The 26,749-nt window shown below is 42.0% G+C and overlaps 2 protein-coding genes across 2 annotated transcripts in view; one reads left to right on the forward strand and one right to left on the reverse strand.

The window, feature by feature from the left end:
- Window positions 1-10,943, forward strand: part of LOC137259002 (uncharacterized) — a 69,460-nt gene extending 58,517 nt beyond the window's left edge. The window contains exons 67-77 of the mRNA XM_067796703.1: window positions 1,208-1,339; window positions 1,882-2,031; window positions 3,942-4,168; window positions 4,713-4,870; window positions 5,183-5,352; window positions 6,043-6,093; window positions 6,572-6,622; window positions 7,429-7,546; window positions 8,865-8,956; window positions 10,025-10,139; window positions 10,713-10,943. Coding sequence (XP_067652804.1) covers window positions 1,208-1,339; window positions 1,882-2,031; window positions 3,942-4,168; window positions 4,713-4,870; window positions 5,183-5,352; window positions 6,043-6,093; window positions 6,572-6,622; window positions 7,429-7,546; window positions 8,865-8,956; window positions 10,025-10,139; window positions 10,713-10,839 — 1,391 coding nt within the window. The 3' untranslated portion in view covers window positions 10,840-10,943. The remainder of the gene's footprint in view (window positions 1-1,207; window positions 1,340-1,881; window positions 2,032-3,941; window positions 4,169-4,712; window positions 4,871-5,182; window positions 5,353-6,042; window positions 6,094-6,571; window positions 6,623-7,428; window positions 7,547-8,864; window positions 8,957-10,024; window positions 10,140-10,712) is intronic.
- Window positions 10,944-20,946: 10,003 nt separating this feature from the next.
- On the reverse strand, window positions 20,947-24,115 carry LOC137258121 (CCN family member 2-like). Its single transcript, XM_067795684.1, has 3 exons — window positions 23,919-24,115; window positions 22,418-22,529; window positions 20,947-21,625 (listed from the first exon to the last, which is right to left on the reverse strand). The coding sequence occupies exons 1-3, from the start codon at window positions 23,998-24,000 to the stop codon at window positions 21,499-21,501; spliced, it is 321 nt and encodes a 106-aa protein (XP_067651785.1). The 5' UTR covers window positions 24,001-24,115; the 3' UTR covers window positions 20,947-21,498.
- Window positions 24,116-26,749: the final 2,634 nt, after the last annotated feature.

The following is a 26,749-nucleotide window of genomic DNA, read 5'->3' on the forward strand; positions in this document are numbered from 1 at the left end:
ACCTGCACTGTATGTTCACCATGTTATCTTGGCCATAGTATAGACACCTGCACTGTATGTTCACCATGTTATCTTGGCCATAGTATAGACACCTGCACTGTATGTTCACCATGCTATCTTGGCCATAGTATAGACACCTGCACAGTATGTTCACCATGTTATCTTGGCCATAGTATAGACACCTGCACTGTATGTTCACCATGCCATCGTGTGGTCATGGTACAGACACCTGCACTATACGTTCACCATCCTATCTTGGCCATTGCATGGACACCTGCACTGTATGTTCACCATGTTATCTTGGTCATCGTATAGACACCTGTACTGTATGTTCACCATGCTATATTGGTAACCTGCCCACACCTGGGAGCTACAACAACAAATCACTCTTAATACATGTGGTGCAGTTATACTAACGTATGGTAAACTTGTAATGCTCACATCAGCTGTGTCAGAGACAACAACTGACAACTTTGGCCGAGTCATCAAGTGCACGCCATTCGTTAAGCACAGATGCGTCTCATAGCCAGCAAACTGGGCCTAGATTTATGAAGCTCTCTTAGTGCTAAGATAGCCGTAAGTGCCATACATTAACATTAACTTACGACTGTCGTAGCGCTAAGAGAGCTTCGAAAATCTAGGCCCTGTGGTCGTTGGGTCGTTAGTCCCGAACATGTTTCAAGGTGTATCAGCACCAAAGATCTGTTCCTTTGCTTCACCTAAGTGGTATACTCTATCACCTTTCCCCCGTGAAGACTACACAGCGTGGTGCAGCTGTAGTACTGTTCAATGCAGTGTCAGTTACCCAATCACTAGTCACAACTCTTCGTCTACGTGTGCATCACTCACTCACCCATACTACTGTTATTGTTACTCAGTTACAACGTCTGACGTTTACGACATGGGGGCGGGGGGATAGCCTAGTTGTTTAAGCACTTGCCCGTCACGCTCAAGATCCGGGTTCGACTCTCCACATGGGTACAATGTGTGAAGCCCATTTCTTGTGTCCCCTGCCGTGATGTTGTTGTAATATTGTTTTAAACAGCGTAAAACATGACTCCATAACTCACTCACTCACTCACTTACTCACTCACTCACTCTCTCACACTACGACAGAAACGTCACTTCAATGGCCTTCCATGACTACATCAACATGGCATTCTTGAAGTACCGTCTTCACCATGGCAATACGGTCATTTCATTTCAGCACGAGTAGTGTCCACCACGGCACCACCATGTGTAGACAAACTGGACAATTGCGCAATGTACGGGAAGGCATCTTGCGGTGGACTGTACCTCGGCTGGGCAGGAGACAACTGCAGGAAGTACTGTGACCTATGTGAGTACAGCACAGTCCATCAGACAGCTACACGTGACATGAATCCAGTACAGTGACCTAGTTACGATTTTAAGTCACATCGGCAGTATTCCCCATATCGTGTCTAAAACAAAGTTGTCTATTCATAATACATGAAGTTAAATCAGAAAAAAAATCAGAAAAAAGACATCCGTTGATGATTACACATCTCACACTCATCTACCCCATATCTCCAGGTACCGTGTAGATCCGGTTAGAACTTGTCTTCATAAACCCCTCCTTGTCTTAGGAGGCGGGATCAGGTGGTCAGGCTCGCTGACTTTGGTTGACATGTCATCGTATAGCAATTGCGTAGGTCGATGCGCATGATGTTGATCACTGGGTTGTCTGGTCCAGACTCGATTATTTACAGACCTAAATAATTGCGTAGGTCGATGCGCATGATGTTGATCACTGGGTTGTCTGGTCCAGACTCGATTATTTACAGACCGCCGGCATATAGCTGAAATATTGCTGAGTGCTTCGTAAAACAACAACTAAACCGAACCGAATCCTGTCTTCAGGTACAACACCGGCTCCAGCAACTTTGGCTCCATCCGGGTCCACCTGCGCGGACAAGCTGTCCAACTGTAACAGTTATGGTAGCTACATCTGCACTGGGCAGTATGAGGCATGGGCCCGTGACAACTGTGCGATGACCTGTAACTACTGCGGTAAGTAATGTTACGTTTGTTTGTTAATCAACGCCGCAGTCAGCAATATTCCTGCTATATGGCGGAAGTTATGCTACGTCTGTCTGGATATTGTATAATGCCGTAGTCAGCAATATCCTGCTATATGGCGGAAGTTATGCTACGTCTGTCTGGATATTGTGTAATGCCGTAGTCAGCAATATCCTGCTATATGGCGGAAGTTATGCTACGTCTGTCTGGATATTGTATAATGCCGTAGTCAGCAATATCCTGCTATATGGCGGAAGTTATGCTACGTCTGTCTGGATATTGTGTAATGCCGTAGTCAGCAATATCCTGCTATATGGCGGAAGTTATGCTACGTCTGTCTGGATATTATATAATGCCGTAGTCAGCAATATCCTGCTATATGGCGGAAGTTATGCTACGTCTGTCTGGCTGTTATATAATGCCGTAGTCAGCAATATCCTGCTATATGGCGGAAGTTATGCTACGTCTGTCTGGATATTGTATAATGCCGTAGTCAGCAATATCCTGCTATATGGCGGAAGTTATGCTACGTCTGTCTGGATATTGTGTAATGCCGTAGTCAGCAATATCCTGCTATATGGCGGAAGTTATGCTACGTCTGTCTGGATATTATATAATGCCGTAGTCAGCAATATCCTGCTATATGGCGGAAGTTATGCTACGTCTGTCTGGATATTGTGTAATGCCGTAGTCAGCAATATCCTGCTATATGGCGGAAGTTATGCTACGTCTGTCTGGATATTGTGTAATGCCGTAGTCAGCAATATCCTGCTATATGGCGGAAGTTATGCTACGTCTGTCTGGCTGTTATATAATGCCGTAGTCAGCAATATCCTGCTATATGGCGGAAGTTATGCTACGTCTGTCTGGATATTGTATAATGCCGTAGTCAGCAATATCCTGCTATATGGCGGAAGTTATGCTACGTCTGTCTGGATATTGTGTAATGCCGTAGTCAGCAATATCCTGCTATATGGCGGAAGTTATGCTACGTCTGTCTGGATATTGTATAATGCCGTAGTCAGCAATATCCTGCTATATGGCGGAAGTTATGCTACGTCTGTCTGGATATTGTGTAATGCCGCAGTCAGCAATATCCTGCTATATGGCGGAAGTTATGCTACGTCTGTCTGGATATTGTGTAATGCCGTAGTCAGCAATATCCTGCTATATGGCGGAAGTTATGCTACGTCTGTCTGGATATTGTGTAATGCCGTAGTCAGCAATATCCTGCTATATGGCGGAAGTTATGCTACGTCTGTCTGGATATTGTATAATGCCGTAGTCAGCAATATCCTGCTATATGGCGGAAGTTATGCTACGTCTGTCTGGCTGTTATATAATGCCGTAGTCAGCAATATCCTGCTATATGGCGGAAGTTATGCTACGTCTGTCTGGATATTGTATAATGCCGTAGTCAGCAATATCCTGCTATATGACGGAAGTTATGCTACGTCTGTCTGGATATTGTGTAATGCCGTAGTCAGCAATATCCTGCTATATGGCGGAAGTTATGCTACGTCTGTCTGATTGTATTATAACGCAGCAGTCAGCATATTCGTAATGTATGACGGAATATACTAGTATGTTACGAACAATTGTAATGCCGACAGCACAATATTTGATTTGAAAAAGCAATACGATCTCAGATAAACTCAATCATGTAATTCAGAGATGTTATAGTGGTCCACAACCGACGTTGTCTGCAGAGTTTTGCCCCTTAACTCTGCAAAGATCCGCTGATCGTGGGTTCGATGGTGTGAATTCCGTACGTTGGTGGTTTCATCATGATGGCAAATAGCCACTTCTTGATTTACCCTCGGTGAAATCACACACATTGAACTCACATTGAAAGGAGCATTGATACTCTTTCACTCATGCTGTCTGGACTATGTCAACAGGAACGACCGCACCGCCACACACAAACACAGGCTACGGCCTCCCCCCACCCAACTGGGCCATCCTGATGAAGGGCGTGGCTGGGATGCCAGGTGACCTGTACAGTCTGTGGTCCTCCCCCAGCACCCTAAACGCCAACCAGCCTCAGGCTATGTATCTGACTAGTACATATCCAGGACATTACAAACCTGATTTGTCCAACAACTGGAACAACTGTCACTTTGACCAGGTGAGTGGGATCACATATGCTGTCGGAACATTGTTTTTGTTCATAAATTATAAACAACTGATACGGATGTCGGGGATGTCCCCAATGTTCTGTTGTAAACTATTTAGGGGTTGAGAGGAATGATGGAACAACACGCACATATAATTTATTTTCAAAACAATAATCAACTGCCGCCTGGGTATAGCCTGAAATGCCAGAACGGAAATGTTTGTTCAATTCAGGGTTTGCCCTTTCGCGAACATCTGGTGTCGTCACCGATTTTTATTTATGCTTAATTGCCATGACAGTTGTGTCTGTCTCGCCCAATTTTGCATCTGCTTCAGCGGATATTCTTTTGCGCTGACATTTACTCACTGAGTATGGTTTTACGCCGCTTTTAGAAATATTCCAGCAATATCACGGCGAGGGGCACCAAAAATGGGCTTCACACATTGTTCCCATGTGGGAATCGAACCCGGGTTTTCTGCGTCAGGAGCGAACGCTTTAACCACCAGGATACCCTACCGACCCCATGAGTACATATGGTGTTTGTTTTGATTCCCAGATCCGAGTAGCCATCTACAACCAGGGAGTTCAGAAGGCCTATGTGACATTTAACGCAGTTGGCGCTGACAAGATGAGCTGGTTCAGCCCGAGCAGGATTATCGACTCTTCCTGGGGTGATATCAACTCTATTCCCAAGAACTTCTTCCAGATGGCCGGGTGAGTGCATAAGACAACCTCATAATCAATCAATCAATCAATCAACAGCTGGTTATGGTTACCTTTACCTTTATTGTGGATTACAAATACTTTTAAACTGATTGACAGCGAACCCGACAACTGCTCCCACAGCAAAACTTAAAACCAAATCATAACTCCCGGCAAAGTATAATTAAGAAATAATAAAAAACATTCATTAAAGGTTAGGGTAAGGTAGGACTCAGGGAAATTTGAAGAAGGAGCCACAGACTGAAAAGATGTCGAGATCTCCAGGTGTGAGACTTGGTGTTCACTGTGTGGTGTATTGTGCAGTGATTCGCTGACTGGCCGGGAGTTTTACATGAGCAACACTGGGACCGGGTGCTCGAGCAGCGGCTGGATGATGGTGTCCACCAGGGGAGGCTGTCCATACGAGAACCCCACCGGCAAGAAACCCGCGTTCTATTACGCACCCGGCAACTCTGTGGCTAACTGGCAGACAAGTGAGTGCTGATAAAACGTCACATTCAATAAATATTCTTTAATATAGGTAGTGACTTACAGGAAATGATATGAATTTCATTAAATCATATGCAGAGCATGGGGATTGTAGCCCTCGCACAATCTACGATTGCTCAAAGCATAGGGATTAAAGACTTGGACACGTTTGACAAAAACACAATTTGATGGGAAATTATCCTTGACAAATATCAAGGTTGTATTAAAGTTTATCTAACTTGCAGCCTTCGAGAAAGTCGGACAGCATATCTACTGAGTGAAACTGCAGCCTTGGTTAATTACATGTGCCCAATGAGTTGCCGATGCAGTTTCACACCTACGCTAACACTGTGTCGGACACACACACACAGCTGTAGTGGGATAGGCTGGTGGTTGAGGCGTTAGCTCATCACATCCAAACCCCAGTTTGAAGCCCCACATGGGTGCAAGTGTGAGGTCCATTTCTGGTGTCACCTGCAGTGATATTGCTTGAATATGGCTAAAAGCGGCGTAAAACCATCCTCACTAACGTACTCTTACTGTTGAGAATGGAGTTATCATGGTTCCATCGAACGTCCCTCAACTACCAGCACCAATCTTCTAACACTGCAGCTGGCTATTGCCCATTTGTAGATATGGGGACAAGGTACATGACAGTTTGGTGAATCACTACAGTTGAATTTCCTCTGTTACAGCCCAACCTCAGTCAGGAGATGTTTTCGCCATCCTCGCCCACGGAGGAAACTGTAAGTCACTCTATTGCTGTTGTGTATTAGCATGCCTGAAAGATTTTCTTTCTGTTAACGTTAGCGTGAGGATGGCCCGGTGGCGAAACCGTTCGCTCGTCACGTCGTTGACCGGGGTTCGATTCCATACACTGGTACACGTCCTGAAGCCCATTTCTGAGTTTCCCCTGCCGTATTATTGCTGGAATATTGCTAAAAAGCGGCGTAAAACTATGAAAAGTTTAAAAGACAATCCAGTGATCCCCACTATGATCTATGCAACTGAAACACGATGACGATGTGTCAAGTCAGCGAGTCTGACCACCCGATCCCCTTAGTCGCTTCGCACAAACATGGGCTACGGTGATGAAGATACGACTGTAAAACTGTTGACCAACTCACTCGCTAATGAATCGAGATGGACATTTCATGACGTTTTAAATATGTTTATTTTGTTTAAAGTGTTTTATTGTTTGGTTTCTGTTTTTTTTTCTTACAGGCATTGGAGGCAACTCGCCGTACACTACCCCAGCCCCAGTCACAGGGGGTAGTAAGTAAATCACAAATAATTTGATGCAACAACAGGAAACTTGCAGTTCTTTAAGAAACTTGGATTACATGGTTTAATATTTCTTCCATTTTACCCCTGACAAAACTCGTTTAATGACAATATCTTAATTATATCAGTATTAGGGACAAGCGCTGATATAGAGCACTAATGCAATATACTGCACAACTGAACCTCATCTGTGAAATATTTATAACCAGAACTCGACCAGTGAAGTAAGCCACTGGTAATTCATTGCTGAAAACTCACTGATAAGTAGTATTCATACGCAAAGTGCTTTTTAGATCTGAAGCAATTTATTGCTGGATGCCAGCAGTGTATGTATGTATGTATATTCTGACTGACTTTTTATGCACGAAGATGCGTTAGGTTATCACTTGTATTCAAGGGGAAATCTTGATAATGTCTGATTCAGTGTCGTTGCATTGGGTCACGAAATATTTCGAAGGAGGCTACCATAAAACATTCACTCTTCGCGTTGAAGCTTCTTCACATAGACGTAACCTCTTCAGAGTCTCGATCGACTAAGGTTTCTTAACGTTACGACCTGTCGTAAGCCTGTTGGTTATCAAAGACTGATGTAGCACCAGGAACGCTTTGTGGATCGGTGCCTAGATTTTCGGAGCTCTCTTAGTGCTAAGACAGTCGTAAGTTAATGTTAATGTATGACCCTTAAAACTATCTTAGCGCTCAGAGAGGTTCGAAAATCGCCTTCCTGGTGTCCGAAACTGTCATTTCCAGCAGTGACGTTTCAATCTGTCAAATACACTGACTCTTCACTGTTCCAGCTAATGTGTGTCTGTACAAGGGTCAAATCTACAAGGAAGGGGAAACATGGGCCGACGGGTGCGAATACAACTGCACATGCGTAGATGGAAGCCGTGGACAATACAGCTGTAGGGGACTGTAAGTAAACCGTGTGCTAGCTATACTAAAAACCCACCTCGGACGTCCAGTTTACGTCAAAAGTGACGGCGACCTTCACCTCTTACAGATGAAGAAGCTGGATCCAGCAGTCTAAGTGGACTTAGTCTCAGGACTTTTCGTTACAATCCACTACTGAGTCTAAAAAAACCTGATAGGAGGTCGTGTCAGGTAACCTTTGAGCGACCTATGACCGTCCAATCATACGTGAAAAGGCCGAACGGATTTAACCAATCAGACAACGGCTACTGTTTACGGTTTGGTGGGACTTACAAAAAACGCTTATCACTGTCACTGACACTGATCCTCACAATAAACGAAAATCCGTATAAAAGACAGGTATTTGACCTTTTGTGTATATGCTTAGGGCTTTCTGATGACATGGTTACCATTAGCTGATATTTCCGTTAGCTGCCATCTTTAAATACTGACAAAACGCTATTTACTCACTGTTGACAGTATTGTAGCGTGCACCATGTGCATTACCCGGTAGTGATCGTATGGAAAACTGGATTCAGAATCGTTCAGGTACAAACCTGTCCGAGGTAAAAGTTCAAAAGGTATGTGTGAATGTCCACTTTCGCGATTTGGTAGGTTGTGTTCTGATTGGTCAGTCTCAAAGGTTACCTGACGCGACCTTCTACTAGGTTTTGTTAGACTCAGTAGCAGTGGAGTGTAACGAAATACACTGAGACTAAGTCCACTTAGACTGCTGGATCTCGGTTTGTTACTAAATGAGATTAAATGCTAGCTTGCTGAAGACCAGTGCTACTCGGATCTTCACGGGAAGGGTTTCTGTCTGATTCAGTGTATATTCAGTAACCCGTGCTTGTCGTAATAGGCGATTGACGAGACCAGGTTCGCTGACATGGTTGACACTTGTCATCCCAGTTGCAGAGATCGATGTTCATGCTGATGATAGCTGGATTGTCTGGTCCAGATTCGATTACTTACAGATAGCCGCCATAAAGCTGGAATATTGCTGAAATAAATCAAAACTCACGCGTCAACCAATAAGTCCACAATAAGAAAGATGATGCAGGTGTATAACAACAACGAAATCTGACTGCGGAGCTGTACTACTTAAAATATTCCCCCCGATTTACCTGTAGATGCCAGGTTTGCATCAACTGCTGAATGAATTCCGCCTCATGACAAGCACCTTGGCTTGTTACACACAAGTGTGTGTGGCTCAACTATTAGTACTTGTCATTCTCAAACCAGTCGTTGCTGTGGTAGGATACGGCCATGTTTGGACTGCTGGTAACACGTTGTCTATGATTGCTGTCCTGTTTTCCAGCTGCCCCATCTACACCAACCTGGACCCGTCTTGCAAACTGGTGAAGAAGCCCGGGGAGTGTTGCGGTGTGCTAGACTGTGGCACGTCTCAGAGTGAGTGTTTCCTACGCTCCATCTGGTTCCAGTTCCTCAAAGCGAAAGTAGCGCCACGACGATCGTAACGCCCATACTTCAACATAGACTTGCGACAGTCGTAGCGCTTTGATCGCTTAGAGGATTGGTTTAGTTGGCGTCACCTCCATATAACCCAAACTAATAATGGAAGGGAGGGTAGTTTAGTGGTTAAAGCGTTTCGTGGTTGTATTATCAGGCATTGTTGATGTAATCCTGTTGGGAGTATTTGCCGGGATGCGCACGGGCCTGACCAGGTTTGTGTCTAGCTAGACTGCGGGACCACAAAGTATTCGTAGGAATACGAGCTATCGTAACTCAGTAGTTTATCATTGGATCACGAATGGCGTATAGCTCCAACGCAGAGTCGTAAATAACAAAGTAAGTGTGTGTGTGTGTGTGTGTGTGTGTGTGTGTGTGTGTGTGTGTGTGTGTGTGTGTGTGTGTGTGTGTGTGTGTGTGTGTGTGTGTGTGTGTGTGTGTGTGTGTGTGTGTGTGTGTGTGTGTACAGGGGGTGGGGGGAGTATCAGCGTTATGTTATGTCAATACTTTGAAGCAGAAAAAAAATAATCTGTTAAGAAATATTAGTAGGACAGCTGCTCCCTGCTATCTTTTTTACCTACGGCCGTGGAATACTTTGTGGATTGGAGCCAGTTTGGCAAAGAAATCTATCTTAAAATACTTGAGTTACGATCACCTAACTACTGGACCTACGATTTGTTTTGAGACCGTGCGGTGGCCAGGCTCAGTGACTTTTCAACATAAATCAAGCGGTTGGATATTGCTCGCAACATCAGCTGGTTACGCCGATACTCATTTTTTTAACAAACACAGCTATCTGATTTTGAATATTGCGGAAACAAACTGGCAGAAGAGTATACATATGCACGCATTATCAGGGGTGTTACATCGTACTTTGCTTGTCCATTTCTCTGTGCCAAGTATTTAATGTGACTGAGGTGCTATGAGGTACGGTCGTATCAGCATTAGTTCAACCGTGCTATGGATACAGGTGTTCAAGTATCAAGCACCAATGTCATCTGTTTCCAGAGAAATGTCTGTACAAGGGTCAAAGCTACGGACAGGGCGAGACTTGGCGAGACGGCTGTGACTACCAGTGCACCTGCGCAGATGCCTCCAAGGGCATGTACAACTGTAAAGCCCTGTAAGTGTAAACTTTCTCTAACCACTTGTTACAAGAGTTCATTTCATTCACCGCATTATCTTCTGTGTGCTATATACGCATAGGTGCGCCGTACGTGTCTGTGTCTGTGTGTGAGAAAGAGATAGAGACACCACACAAAATGATTGTATAACCCAAATTGACTAACATTAAGTATATACGTTTCATCCTGCGGCCATATGCACAACGACTGAAACCTACGCATCAGCTGGCTGTCAGATTTACACACGTTTAAAGGAGTGCTAAAATAAACAAACAATCAACTCTGCATTTACATGGATGCCACATGGGTGTAAATCTGGCCATTGTTTTCATGTATTTTCTAGCATGTGTAACATATGTAAATACTGTGATGGCAGGACATGCATTTCAATGCCTTTGAAACCCTTTGACCGGGGTTAGGTTTTTCATATGTTATCACTAGAGAGAGAAGGGAGATGATGTGCACAGAGAGAGTGTATCCGAAATCATATCCATTTTTATAAGTAGACGTCATATAATCATCCAATTTCTGTTGTTATTATTGTTAACTTGTTATTAACTATCATTCTACAGGTGTCTGCAATGGCAGCTACCCCCAGTGTGTAAGCTGTTGGCTCCTGCCACCGGCAAGTGCTGCCCCAAGCCAAGTTGCCCAAGCGGCATCGTCATCAACTACCCACCAGGGTATGTTGACGTTTAACAGGTGACAAGCTGTGCAGCCAGGCAACAAAATTCAGTAAAATACCAACAATTTGTGAAAGTTGTAAATATTCCAATTACGAAAATAAATTATTTCTTGTTTAATCTTGTCTTTTCCTTTATCGTAATTCTTTACATTTGTGAGCGAGTGTGTTTAGTTTTTCGCCGCTTTTAACAATACTCCAGCAATATCGCGGCCAGAAATGCTTTATATTTGTGAGGTACAGTTGGATCGCCCAGTTGTTTCTCCGTCGTCTATATCATACGCACTAGCACCAATCGGCACAAATACATATGCAACAGCTAACGTTAGAAAGTACACCAACGACACGGGTGACGCCTAACAAAGGCACCAAGTTCCATTATCTGAAGAACAAGATTCTATAATTTTATCATTGTTTTTAGTGACGCCAATTGAACTGGTTCGTGTCGAACATATTTCGACAAGGTTATTGGTTAGCGTGTTCCTCCATCTGATTAAACCTTTTTATGGTTTTCGAAAATATGATTGGTTGATGTATGCTTACGAAACAAAATTCGTATGGGATGAGTGAGTGAGTTTTACGCCGCACTCAGCAATATACCAGTTATATGGCGGCGGTCTGTAAATAATCGACTCTGGACCAAACAATCCAGTGATCAACAGCTTGAATATCATTCTATGCAACTGGGATATGATTAAATGGGTCAGTCAAATTAGCGAGCCTGGCTACCTGATCCTGTTAGTTGCCTCTTACGACAAGCATGGGTCACTGAAGGCCAATATTCTGACCCGGACCTTCACGAATCTTGTATAGAATGAACCGACTCGAGAGAGGAAGTGAGTGGTTGAGATCCCTGGTCACATCGGCACTATCTCGGCCATATAGTGATTAAAACAAATTATACATTCATGACACATTAACCGAAAATATAATTAAACCCTGGAGCCGAAGTACATTTAGCTATTTACAACCCCGACTGAAGTTCAAACATCCCCCAAAAGAATATTGGAGAACATCATCTAACCAGGTCAGGAACAAGGACGGTTTAGCAATGACAAGGTTGGTTATCCATGTGATTAAGCAGACATGATAGTATAAATGTAGACAAAAACATTTTGGTTTTGGAGAAGTCCAGTCAGCAGGTCCAGCAACATTAGGCTATATGGCCTCATAGTCCCTACTACAGACAGAACATTCATATCAGCATTTCCCTGCATGGGGTTGACATCTGAGCGCGATGGTGCAGTGGTAAGGCGTCTGCTTATCACACTGAATTTGATCCCCTGTGAAGGCACCTAGGTTCGGTTCCGAGATGAGCACATATGCTTAGTATTCTTGGACAAAATACTTAGATCCACATTGTCTCAGTTCACCCAGTTGAAAAATGGTACCCGTGAAGATGTGTGCTTTCATTTCCAGTGTTTTGTTCATTGCGCCTAACAGGCAGCATGTCTATATGATCCCGAGTTTTTTAGAAAAGTATCGGAAAGTACGACAGTGTCCTATGACCGTAATGTACGTAGAGCAGTGAGCAGGCAGTGTTACGGTTAAAAATTGCTGTGAAAAAAGGTGTAAGAAATCCCCCTAGAACCGGCAAAATACAAAACACTGAGACGTTTGAAATTAATTCTATATATTGAGCAAAGCAATAGCAAAAATATACAGATTCACAAGAGAGGTTTCATATACAATGCAAATGAGTCAAATCTACAGTGATGGGTCACAAATATAATGTCAACTCACCTTGATATCTTGGTGTGAGAGTGAGAAACAGTTATGCAGAATGTAACACAGCGAGCTGTCAGGCAGCGGTTATGTACATCATCACCATCCACGTGGAATCTTCTAGCAGTGAAAACATAAACTCAAGAGGAGGTAACTCTAATGCACTACCTGAAAACCTGCTGCCAAAATACTAAAAGTGCTGAACATTTATGAAACGAAATGTGTCCCATAATAATTATCATTCAAAACACTAAACGTTGTGATCCAAAATTAATGATTACTTAATTAATAAATACAATTCACAGAAAATACACTCTTGTAACACTAGCTATTACTATTACTATTCTGCTGATTTCTTAACTGTGACATAATGTCTTTGCTGTTATCGTAGTTCGATGTCCGGCTCATCGATCACTTGATTGTCTGGTTTGTTTAAATGCCGCGATCGCATGGCATAATATTATTGTGCAGGTGGTCTGAGGCCTGACATTCTGTTCGGTGGTGCTGTAAATACTTGCTGTTTCAAACGAGTGGTGAACTGGTCTCCAGCAACCCATGCTTGTCGTTAGAGGCTGGCTGACTTGGTTGACACACATCATCTTATCGGCCAGATCGATGTTTGTGCTGTTAATTTGTGGGTTGACCCAGACGTGAATTTTATTTTTGGCGTTTTCTCTGAAAAGGGGATTTTTCCTGTGGCTATGAGGATGTCATGTTGTCCAGAGCGGATCTCCCAAACTATACATGCTAGCTTTATCGAAGACAACATTTTATTACAGACGTGGCCCACATATGAGTACCTTCATATTACTCTCGTACGTCACATAAGTGTCGTATCGCGTTGAACTGTGTTGTAACGACTTGACCTGAGATTCTATCGATTTGATTGGATTACCGATGACCCTTCAGTTAGATCACGTGAATTCTTTCATTCTATAACTTATATGTATTGTGGAAATTCCAAAATTGCGAACGTTGCCTTGTATTGCTGGGATGGGTATAGGAAAATATATATTAGGTAAGTAAAACTTTAGTGTTTTCTGAAATAAAAAATATATATTAGGTTAGGTAAGTAGTCTTTGGTGTTTTGTGCAATAAAAAATATATTCTACTAAGCCGTGTCACCGGAAGAAGTAACAGAACACGCACCATCCAGCGAAGATTATTGTTATTATACTGCAAGCGGCTTGCAGTATGTGTAGATAATAAATGCGTCTACACTGCCGACAGTGATTGGAAAGTGAAAATATTGCACCCTTCAATGTTTTAAGTACATTTACTCAACTGGATTCACTCAAACTCAGTGTCAAAATGAAACCGTATTTAAAACACGGAAATGTACCCATTACACATCATTCATCACAATGTCTTACCTCTGTGTTGTATGCGGTAAGACTGTCCGAAAAAAAACCGGCATGCTGTGTCTTGCGACCAGTGTGATTTATGGACTCTTCGAGTTTGTGGTACTGGCCTGTCTGTATCACGGTACCGTGAGATTTGACAGGACGAAGAGGATTTCCTTTTCGTATGTGTTTGTTGTACATTCCTTTGACAACATGATGGACACTGTCAACTATACTGTAAGTCTGGAATCGGACACCGCCATAGCAGCTGCCGAACCATATTCGTTGGAAGAAGCTGAAGGATTTTGACGATGAAGTAAGGTCTCCAGACATATCCGACATAAATATCTCATCAGCGTCACTGCCACCACAAGAGGACCATGAAGTCGAACGATCCGTGATAGAAAACACCATCATTGATCCCCCAATACAGTTGTTATTCCGGACAACGTGTTCACAGTCGTGGAGACTGGCTCCCAGAAAGGAAAGAAGAAGCTCGTCGATTCATATGGATTCACATACGTCATTAGGGTAAGTACATACATGTCTTCCTAAATACATGTATGTAACTTTGCAAATGAGAATGTGCAAATGGCACAGGAGAGTGAACAAGAAGTTTGGAGAACAGTTCTTGGGAATATACAGACTTATCCCAGAGCTCCACCGAGAAGCCAACCTCCTTCCCCCGAGACCCGACTCATCCAAGAAGGACGACTGAAGGCTTATGTCCGTAAGTCATCATTGGCAAGGCAGGATGAGGTGTTCAAAGTAGGGAGCCTGTTCAAGGATGGCGATCTATCCTTATCCTAACCTCTCACGAGATGTGCAGCTATCCATGGACCCATCCTTCATTAAATTCGCCACTACAGATTCGGCGTTTTTTTAGCAACACTCACTCTCAAGGACCACCAAATCACCCAAAACAATGCTTGATAACTTGATTTTTAAAAATAAAATAAACCAAAAAAAACATATATCAAAACAATAAAGTCAACATGTTATATATAGTGCCGTTTTAGCCCATAAATCAGTAGCCGTTTTCGCCAGTATAGTGCCATTTTCGCCAAACGATTTGGCTGCCGTTCTGCTGTGGTGCCGTTTAGCTATAACCCAGAAAAAAATGGAATCGAGTACCAGCATGTACTCACCCGAATCGGAATGTGAGGAATACAACGCTTCTGTCAACTTATCGGAATATTTAATCACGATTTGACAGAGATTATTATTGGACACTTTAAAGGATGGCAATAAGACATTAAAACTGATCTTTTACTATTCAATTAACGCCTGTTTAACCAACATAAAGAGTAACAGCAATATTGCTAGACAAGTATTAGATGAGCCAGCGCAGTGACCTTTTGTGACAAGCAGGCGGGCTAGTAATCTGGACGAATACACTTGGTTGCTACAGATAGATTGGCGATTAAGCACGTGCAATACATGCTGATCGTGGCGTGGAATCAATACCGCTATTGTTAAACATGTGTCTTGTAGTTCAGCACTTCACCATCACTACACGATTCGCGAGAGGAAAATGAACTTTTCAATATTTAAACGACAACCAGTTTCCCCATTGTTTCAAATGGAATGTTCTGGAGGGCGTTCACTCATATGCAAACTGAGGTCATTTGTCAGGTCGTGGCTCATCTAATACTTGAGCGAATGAGTGATTTTAGTTTTTCACCGCACTCAATGATATTCCAGTTATATGGCGGCGGTCTGTAAATAATCGAGTCTGGACCCCTCGTGACCAGTGAACAACATATATTATCGGACATCGCTTTCTGTTAGTTTTATCAGCGTTTGACAAATGGGACTATGCAACATAAGAGAACAAAATCCACCTTTCTACTCCAACTTTGTTTTGCATGCTAACCAGGCATTCAGTAATTTAGTATATTCCGGGAGCGTTGCAGCCAGACGCCATATATTGAAAGGATTTAAACTGACCGGAATGTTAAATTATAAATGTAATTTTGTTTATTGCTCCTACTGACACAAGGGCAAATATACCATTAGTGTTTTTGTCCTACTGGCTAATGTCGTTCATTCTTTTGGTGAAAATAGCATTAATTAATGATTTTGACTTGAAGATATCCTAAATTAATTGACGGTATGATTTGCATATACTGACATTATTTAACAGGTGGTGATTTTAAATGGGAAAAGTTGGCATGCATGATGACTTTATTGCCGAAGATGAAAAGGACACGAACCTATTTAATTAACCTGTTAAATTTAAAAACAAACAGGAATTTATTGATTTCTCAATACTCACACATTCGTGCTCTTAGGGCATGCCCTGAGCATAGACTAATAAGCTATATAAATTCACTATTATTATTATCGTTATTATAGTTATTATAATCCATATTGTTATGGATAACATTTGTCAACCACGTAATTCACACGGCGTTGAAATTTAGTTTGATTTATCTCTCCTAAAACTTCGTAGGGGCGGCGGTGCAGTCTAGTAGTTAAAGCGTACGTTGGCTCGTCACTTAGAAGTGTTCAATAGCCCTCATGGATATTATGTGTGTTGTCCACTTCTGGTGTCCCCCGTTGGAATATTCCTGAAAGTGACATAGAACCAAACTCATTCACTTTCTCGCAAAATATGCACGGGTCTGTTGGCACATAAATGTATAGGCACACATGTATTTCAAAGTTTATGTTAATTCCAAGTGCTGCACTTCAACTTAGAACATGTGAATGTTGAATGTGAATGAATACAAATTCTGGGTATGTTAGTGAAAACTGTAAACACGCCCTCACGGCTGAATGTATTAATATTTATGGTCATACTAGTGACGTCGATATTCTCATCACGTAGTCCAGAAATCCTTTGGAAAATATTGCCATCTGTTCGGTCCGACAGTTGATGTTCACTTTCACCCGAGAAGGTAGGTCGTTTTTCGTATATTTAGTTCACACAGCTGGCACCAAGTCATTTGCGGCGTCACAGTTTGCCACGGAACGTTTGCGCCCCTTACCTGCGCTTCTAAAGGATAATTTCGGGAGATGCGAGATTTCTCTGATAAGGTTTCTAGATTTGATAGAGTGAACGGTGGGGTGGCGGAAAACCCAGGTTCGATTCCCCACATGGGTACAATGTGGGAAGCCCATTTCGGAAGTAACCCGCCGTGATATTTCTGGGATATTGTAAAAAACAGCGTTAAAACAAATCCAGTCACTAGACTAGTTACAGCCATCCTCATGCTCATACAAAGGTTGTATACTTGCATCACTTCGGGCCTTCTTCGGCCATCACCCGTGAAGGTCCCGGGGTAGAATAGGCCTTCAGCAACCCATGCTTGCCATAAAAGGTGACTATGCTTGTCGTAAGAGGCGACTAACGGGATCGGGTGGTCAGACTCGCTGACTTGGTTGACACATGTCATCGGTTCCCAATCGTGCAGATCGATGCTCATGTTGTTGATCACTGGATTGTCTGGTCCAGACTCGATTATTTACAGACCGCCACCATATGGCTGGAATATTGCTGAGTGCGGCGTAAAACTAAACTCACTCACTCACTCATTCTTCGTCCATCAGTCTCACTCCATGAATTACTGTTCGACAATTGGTTGGTTGGTTAATTTTTAACGCTGCACTCAGCAATATCACAGCTATATGGCGGCGGTCTGTAAAAAATCGATCAACGCCTGATCATCGATCAACGCAATTTGTGATACGATGACGTTGTCAACCAAGTCGACGAGTCTAACCACCCCATCCCGTTAGTCGCCTCTTACAAGCACGGGTTACTATAGATAATTTCTAACCGGATGTTGAACTGAACTAAGTCACTTGTGCGAATGTTTTAAGGGTCATATGCAACCAAAAAATCAAACATAATTCGTGATATATAAAATGCATTGGTGAATGTGAAAAAAAATAAACAAATAAACAAAATTATACGAGTATAATCGCAAATGAAATGTGCTATATTTTGCACTTGGGCTTACCTCCCTCGAAACGAAGCCGATATGATTGGTTGGTTTGTTGTTTAATGCCGCACTCTGCCGCGTGCCAGCTATATGGCGGCGGTCTTTAGTGGATCTAGTCAGCGATCCTGATACTGGGAGAGTCAGTGATCCCCGCCTCTTACGACAAGCTTGGGGATTATTATCCCGGTGGTTCTGTCGATAATGTCGTACATTTTGGAGCATAGACTTTGATTATTTTGATGTAATTATAATAAATGTTTGTGTATTACTAATAATAGTGGGGTTTATGCATAAAAAAACCCAATCGATCGAAAGCAAACATTGGCTCAAACCACACCTTTCGTCACTGACTGTTAGGGATATTGGGTCAAACCATACCCTCATCCTTGACTATTATGGCTATCGGGTCAAGCCGCACCCTCGTCATTGACTGTTGAGGCTATCAAATCAAGCCACACCCTCGTCATTGACTGTTGAGGCTATCAGGTCAAGCCACACCCTCGTCATTGACTGTTGAGGCTATCAGGTCAAGCCACACCCTCGTCATTGACTGTTGAGGCTATCAGGTCAAGCCGCACCCTCGTCATTGAGTGTTGAGGCTATCAGGTCAAGCCACACCCTCGTCATTGACTGTTGAGGCGATCAGGTCAAGCCACACCCCTCGACAATGGCTGTCAGTTTTCCCATAGTTGGAACTTTTAATTTTTAACTTCCTCCTTCAGTTTTTCGGTCATTCACACAAAAACACTGACTATGATATAAGTGCGCCTCCTTGTTTGTTGTATTTTGCATAGTTGGAACCTCATATTTATTAGATAGTAATACCTATAATTAGCAATATACTATTGGAATTGTTTGATTTTAAGTTGACTATTTATCAGGAGTGACTGGATGGTCTGTGTTGAACGTTGGGTTTTCAGCTCTTCGCGGCTGAGGTTCTTCAAGATTATGGATTCGCATTCATCTGTAGAAAGTTGAGATCGACGTCATGTTACATGTGTACCGTGAAAGTTTCTTCGTCCCTCTTTTCCACAGCCTGTAATATATTTTCTTGACAAAACAATAGTTTTTCAAGCCTCTTTGTAATGAAGAACGGAGTTGTCTATAACGTTTTGTGATGATTCCTTCCATCTTAACTGCCGCTTATGTCTATTTATGGATTATAAAACGCCATAAAATACGCCAAAGATTATGTTGTTCTTCAAGATTATGGATTAGCATTCATCCAATTCGCATATTCCCAAGGATTATGGTAAAAATACATTATCACACATTTCTTGAAGCGTAATAAAATCTTCATTAAATAAACTGTAAACGTTGATGAGATCTTTTCATATAATCTTTCACCGCAAAACGATTTGCAGTTGAAACAATAATTAAATTAATTACCTGGTTCCACTGGTTCCATCATGAAATCATCATAAGAAACTTTGTTACTATATTTGGCACCAGCTGCAAAGTTAAGCTGCAACATTCCACCCATGTTAATAGTCGAACCTGGACCAGACAACTCAGTGACTCAACATCATGAACATCGCCTTAGGAAACTGGGATATGATTTCACAAAACTCCCGTAAGTCTAAGCTCTTGCAACTTTTCTCGTAGCATTCCCACTTCCTATGTTACAGTATAGCAGGTACGAATGCTACGAGAAAAGTTACGAGATCTTAGGCTTACGAGGGCTTTGTGAAACGGGGCTCAGCAGGCCTGGTCACCCGATCCTGTTAGTCGCCCCTTAAAACAAGCTTCTTTTCCGAGTAAAGAGAAATGTATAAGCATAATATCGAAAGCGCTTACTAGTCTTGTAACGCAATAAGTAGATACATGTTGATCAAAGGATTGTCTGCTTCAGACTCGACTATTTACGGACCACCGCAATACAGCTGGAATACTTTGCGTTAAGCAATAAACACTTTGGAACAGGTTTAGAATTCGTCTCGTCTTCTGGAAAATGCGATATATTTTAGATAAACTCTCAAATGACTTCAGATTCAGTTTTAGATTAATTTTAATTTAATTAATAATTAATTGAAATAAATTTAAGGTTTTGATACGTTGGCCTACTGCTTCTATTTAATGAGTATTCCACGATTCAGAAAATGTCTACTGAAAGTCTTAATCCCTAACACGAAGCGGAGGTTATTCATATGTCTTCGTGGATTTCCCTGTTATCAAATTTACATGTATATGTGTATAGAAATAAATATTTATAATGCTGACGTTTCCTTTACCGTATCTAAACGATTCTATTTGGAGTTCTTTTGGCGAAATAGTACCTTGTGGTTCTTACAAAGTCAGGGGTAACCCAATGGGTAAAGCGTTCGCTCGTCACGACGAAGACCCGGGATCTATTTCACAAATAGATCCAATGTGTGAAGCCCATTTAAGGTGACCCCCGCCGTGATATTGATGGAATATTGCTAAAAGCGGCGTAAAACCATACTCACTCACTCGCTCTCACTCCCCGGACCTAGGTGTTTCGTTGATACATCTCAGCATCTGACCCCCTCCCTCCAACAACCGTCTAAGTCCTGCCAAGCCCACAGAAAACATCCCGTGTTTTTGTGTATGCTGCTTCAATATTCTTACTACCGTCTTCACCTGTTACTCTTGGAGTAAACGTTTTACCTAACGATAACTAATGTTAACCTGTCGCTGCTCTTTTGTTTAATGAAATCTCTCATGGGCTGAGGAATCACTGCAGTTCTCATCTTTCGTTAACATACACAACATCACGCACATACATACGCATACACACGCACACGCACACGCACACGCATACGCATACGCATACGCACATTCTGGGGAAAATTGTACTGAACCCATACCAAAATTAAATGCGCCGTTCTAGTTTACGTCAAGTTCCTCTAAAATCCTGTCAACAGTAATTTTGCAAGTCTTATGAAAGGATGTAGATCCACTGTAAGTTGATATGAAAGGATTTGCAATGGCTTTCATGAAACCCGTGTCCGGCTTTGCTATGAGCAAACATTTCCACAGTATCACCATTTTCAGAACCATTGCTTCACGCGCCGCTGCAAACGGTGATATTACTAAGACACTGCAGCTTCACTGTAAACGTTAAGCTCAATAAAAAATAGTCCCGGGCATCGACGCGTCACTTTTATTTGTGCGAGCAACAATTTTTTATTGCCACTCGGGAAAAAATATTTTGATTTTCCCGATCATCCACTTGTCCACAAATAAGAATGAGTGTCTGTAAGAACGACTGTGACTGAATCTTCAACTTATTAACACGTGCTAAACATTCCAAGCTGTATTTGTGAGAGAGAAAAATGAAAATGTGTTCCTCCCTCGTCAATTTTTTTCTATCAAAAATTTAAGAAAGAAGTCTTTCTGCCCTCGTCACTTTTGAAAAAAATAAATGTGCCCGAGAAACATTTAATTTTTTTATGTAGCATTAGTTCCCCAGAAGCCATGGGCCCTGGTAGTTAATGGAAATACCTGTTGTCCACTGAATGCTAAAATGACACCTGTTCCATCTGACCTTAAGACATCGTTATAAAAGGTAACAAGTAAAGATGGTAGAGAGGAGTAATCATCTTTCAAAAATATCTTGTAGACAAACCGTTTTAATCTCGACCTTAATGCAAATTATCACGTGATGCCATTATCAGTGTTACAAAGGGAGATCACTCTATCGAGGAACGTATCCTTCTGGGTAGTTGATAGTCCATCCATTGGGGCACTGTGGCACTTTACAACATTTGCCGGGGGGAGCGTCGAGCAGCTGACACTCAGGGGGCAGGTTCCACTGGAGACATCTGTGGAATCGGTAAACACGTCAATATAAGAAAGGGAAATGTGAAAGAAAACCCTGGCAATTTAACAGAATGTATGTGCTTTCACAGTATGAGTTACGTCAATGAATCGTTAACAAATTAACAAATCATTTGTTTCCACTGATGTCCGATTTGCTCTCTCTTTGGAGACTAAATACATACAACCAATACATATAATTTACATATCCACGAGATCCCCTGGCCCAGTGAGAAATGAGAGCCAATGTCCCGATCCACAAAACTTCGCAGCACTGCGACATTCCTAATCATACGGTAAACCATCGAGTTACGACAAGCCGTAACGTTAAGGGCGCCTTGTGGATCTTTCACTCGGTTGTGATCAACATGTTCTCGATCACTCGAATTCCATGTGCCTGTCACGATCTGACTAACGTGCAACAGTAAGTCACGGATCTTTGTTTGCCACATACTACTAGCGTACACATATACTGACTTAATAGGCACGAGAGAGGGCATTTCTCCTGTGTTTATATAGACAGACAACCTTTCAAGGTGTTCCTTGCTAGAATAGGTTAATAGAGAGATACATTTATGAATATCGTGATGTACAAAGTAATATAGAGAATCTATCTGAATTTGCTCCATGCAGCCTGTCTCCAAATAGAAAGGCCTTTGCGTTAAACCATGTTTTTAGTGTTTATTCAGACCATTTAACCACAAGGACCATCAGACACCCCGGTGGTAGCTGGGAAGCTATGGCCACACAAAACACAGACAAGAGTTATCAAATTGTAAAACGCCTTGTACACTTACACAGTATTGCACTGGTATTTCCCAACAGAAGCGTCGACACACGTGCACATGTAGTCACAGCCATCCAACCACTGCTCGCCCTGCTGGTGGGTGACAGACTTGTAGTAGCACCCTGGGTGGGACAGACGGATTTAATCAGTTATACAAATGATAACTAGTAAAGTACACATATACAACGTCAGTGCAAATGACCCAGTCATGACTATGGAAAATTAGATTCTTTTTTAGATTCATTTAGAAGTTGGAGATATAATAAGACGAGTATATGGATGACAACTTCTCTTTATTGTGTAACACGACGTTTGTGGGCTACTTCCTTCTTCATCATCTGAAGAAGGGACAAGAAGTAGCCCAGAAACGTCCTGTTAGACAATAAAAAGAAGTTGTCTTTCATATACTCGTCTTATTATGGAAAATTAGCTGCGCAAATATGTATGAATACATCAGTGGTGACACCAGGCGCTCGCAAATACGAAACACCTGTCCTTCCGGTAGTAAGTTCTTTTTCCATATACCACAAAATGTAAGCTACATACAGGTTTCTGAACTCATCACTAGTGCCACGTGTTTTCACACCAGTCACATCTCTGATCTCCCTTGCTGTGATGTTGCTGGAATATTGCCTACAATCGTCTTAACTCACTCACTCATACCACTGAATCGACTTCATAAAGTATTTACAGCGAGAAAACATGGCATCGTATCCCTACTACGAAAATTGATGCTCATGATGTTGATCACAGGATCGTCCGGACCAGACTCGTGATTTACAGACTACCTGCATATAAATGAAATACTGCTGAGTAGTGGGTCATACAACAGGAAACAAATAAATATGATACGAGTTTAAAAGGGTCGAGTATGGAAATTATTTATCAATTTATCAAACTTTACCAATTATCTAAATTCATCTTTGAAAAATTTTGTTGCTGGCATGAGGGTGGTGTGTGAAGACAACGTCGCTAGCTGATGTTCGACCACTGACTGTTTGCTCTAGGCGCTGTCTGGCAGTAATTTGCACGGCCTTCACAGGTACCGCCATGAATCACATGCTGTTTCTGATATCCTAACCGTGTTTCTGTTCCTAACAGCAGGAATATCACCCAATCAGAAACATCTGAACCAATCTCGGTTCAGTGTACGGCAAAGAAACTCTTACGAACTACGTCACTGTACTCCGATTTCATGAAATATTCGTAAACTCAACCGCTGAAACACTACAGACACGGGCCATACGTAAACTGTAGGTCAGGACACAGCATACAGATCTAACTTGGGTTTGACCAAAAGATTACTACCGTATTTCAAAACGATAATCTGAGTGGGATACCTTAGTTTTACGTCGCTTTTAGCAATATTCCAGCAATAACATGGCGGGGCACACCAGAAATGGGCTTCACACATCGTACACATAGGAGGATATTCGGTGTGACCAGCGAACGTTTCAACCATTAAACTAAGTCTACCCCACCTCCCCAGCTAATCAGAAACAGACACCTACCTGTCTGCCTTACGACATTAAAGCTGGCAGCATAGGCGACGCTCGCAACAGCAACAAGAATCAGCACTATCTTTCCAACCATGTCGCTTGACTAACAGCTCCGGATTGCCCAGTCGTCACTCACGCCGTCTTTTATACCGACAGGATTAACTACTGTATGGCTTATACGTTATATATTGTCTAGGCATGCATGCAGTGACAGAAAATAGACCTTATCTTGCCGACCTAATTGTTTTATGAAATTTTATATGCAACTGATAAACATGGCCAAGACGCACAGCAATAAGATAAGTCTGTTGTACATATGGATGAAAACCACGCCAAATCGAAAAACGGACTTTCTCGGTCATTGTTGTCACAATGATGTCCGCCATAAACCCTTTTGAAAGCTTTACTGACGCCTTGTGTGTTCAAACTTCTATTGAAAACCATCTGCTCATGAGTACTGCGTTATTAATACTGATTAAGCAGCATGCTCGATTCTTAAATACATGATGTCCGAAGGGTATAGTCTTCAATCTACTACCCAACCTGAAAGATAAACTAATTAATTATATCCTGATTTAAGAACGTTATTTTCCAGGACAAATGAAATCCTTTTTATACCTGAAGATATCGTCACGTGAGTTGAGCATGGAAGACAGGTGACACAGCGTGTCTTATCATAAAAAGGTTATTTGTAGGTAGTCAGATGTTCTACGAGACTGCACTCTTCCTTACTTGAAGCGGTCAGATTATAGTAGTACTGGACAATCGTTATAGCGTACCTTTGTACAGGCAGATCAGTCAAACCCGACAAACAGTTAAGGGGCAGCTTATTAGTCTTATCAAAGTATTCCTGTACAATTTCTATAACGTGCTACACTACAGTGAGATCAGTCTGGTCATGTACAACTGTTATGGAATAATCACTGCAGTCAGGCCAGGACAGCCATGTACAAGTAGTATCAGGCAACATGACAGACCAGGGCCCACTAGCCCAAGGTGATCTTATCGCGACAATGACTGTAACGACCATTCTCTAACACAGACTAAGATACTCGTAGCGCTAAGATCATTATGTGCAAGTCGGCCCAGATGCCCCGTATTACTTACGTAAGATTGGAAATGTGAAAGGGAGATAGTCACGCGGCTGGCCAAAATTCTCTGCACCTGGTATATCCCACTTGCAGTGATTAATTACAGGCCTTCGACCTGGTCGGTAGAAATGACATACATCATGCAGTATACGTTCAATGTTTCGGATAGAAATGGTGTTCAATAACCCTGGTTGTCGAGGCGACCGACAGAACAGGGTGGGCCGACTCGCTGACTTGGTTGACACTTGTCATCGTATCCCAATTGCCTGTTGCGATGCTCATGCCGTTGATCACTGGATTGTCTGTTCCAGACTCGGTTATCTATTGCTGGAATATTGCTGAGCGCGTGAATGCGTGGGGCGGCCATACTCAATATTGAACTGAAACATTTCGAAATTTTTATTCTTGTGACTTGACATTCTGTATACCCATGTTTTGGAACGGCGGTGTAGCCTAATGGAACTGATTGTGACAACTGTCAGTGTATCACGTAAATCACACAGATCTCAGCAATGAAATAACAACAGTTTCACCATCTTACCATCTCTTGTTCTTTTATAGTGCCCTGAACATGAATGTGAAGTTTCTTTTTTGACTCAGTATATTTGAGTCTGTATACTAATAACAACGGCTTTGCCATTGGTAGAAAAATCTGAAAATTTTCTTAGGTGAAAAAAAGTGATTATACCTTTTACCCAAGTACACAGCAAATGCTCAGATGTGTTTTTTATGTAACAACGAAGTTCCCTTGGTATCTTCAAAACAGTTTCGGCCCCGTTAGTGTTTGCAGGTTGCACGCAATACAGCGATTACTTCTCCCTTGCTGATATCCGCGTTTTGTGGTAAAACCTACCCCTTATTTGTTATCATTCATTAGGCTACCCCACCTCCCCTCAATAAATAGAAATATCTTGTGTACTTGATAACTTAACAAGCTTGATACTGAATTGTAACATTTTAACCGAATGATGAAATATTCAACGCCAAGGAATAACTAGTCTCGAGTTTCCGACAAGACAGATTAAGTTGGCTAGAAAAAAAGGTAATATAGTGGTTGAAATTGCATGGAAATATCGCTGAAAATGACTTATTTCATTACGAACAGATTTATAATAATAGGCTGTTTATATAGCGCCTTTCCACGTCACAAGGATATACTCAAAGCGCTTCCTGAGCTCCAGTTGAAATATGTACAGCTGGCAGGTACAAATGGTGATAAGTCACTTGTAATGGAGAAATAAATGAGTTTTGAGTCGTGATTTGAATGTACTTAGAGAAGGAGATGATCTGAACTCAACTGGAAGAGAGTTCCACAGAGACGCTGCTGCATGTGAAAAAGTTCTTGAGCCAAATGATTTTAGATTATAGCTTGGGACAGCAACTACTTGTCAGCGGTTATGTCCCTTTAACTATGCAGCATGTGTACGCATGTGCACTTGAATTCGTTCCATGCAACTTGTCATTCGTGATCAACTCGTGTTATTCCGGGACGCATGCCCCTAATAAAATCACTCTGTCGATCATGGTAGGTTGAAGCATTCGTAAAATGTTCTATCCCTGGCTAGGTGTTAGTGTTTTAAAGGTGATAGTTGTTATAAAAGCTGAATTTCAAATTGCTTTGTCGTGTTTATTTTTCTGTGGAATATAAAATTAGAAATGTGTATCTATCTCTGAATATTTCCTTTTTGAACCTGATAGCTGGTAAAATGTGTATTTCAAAGTATTTTATTGAAGTAAGTGTTATTTCAGTTG

Source organism: Haliotis asinina, chromosome 12 (genome assembly GCF_037392515.1).
Source record: "Haliotis asinina isolate JCU_RB_2024 chromosome 12, JCU_Hal_asi_v2, whole genome shotgun sequence".
Lineage (NCBI taxonomy): Eukaryota > Metazoa > Mollusca > Gastropoda > Lepetellida > Haliotidae > Haliotis > Haliotis asinina.

Coding starts and splice junctions, on each gene's coding strand:
- LOC137258121 (XM_067795684.1), bottom strand. CDS start 24,000: ATGGTTGGAAAGATAGTGCTGATTCTTGTTGCTGTTGCGAGCGTCGCC. Junction 22,530..23,918: donor TAATGTCGTAAGGCAGACAG/GTAGGTGTCTGT, acceptor TGTCCCACCCAG/GGTGCTACTACAAGTCTGTC. Junction 21,626..22,417: donor AAATACCAGTGCAATACTGT/GTAAGTGTACAA, acceptor CCGATTCCACAG/ATGTCTCCAGTGGAACCTGC.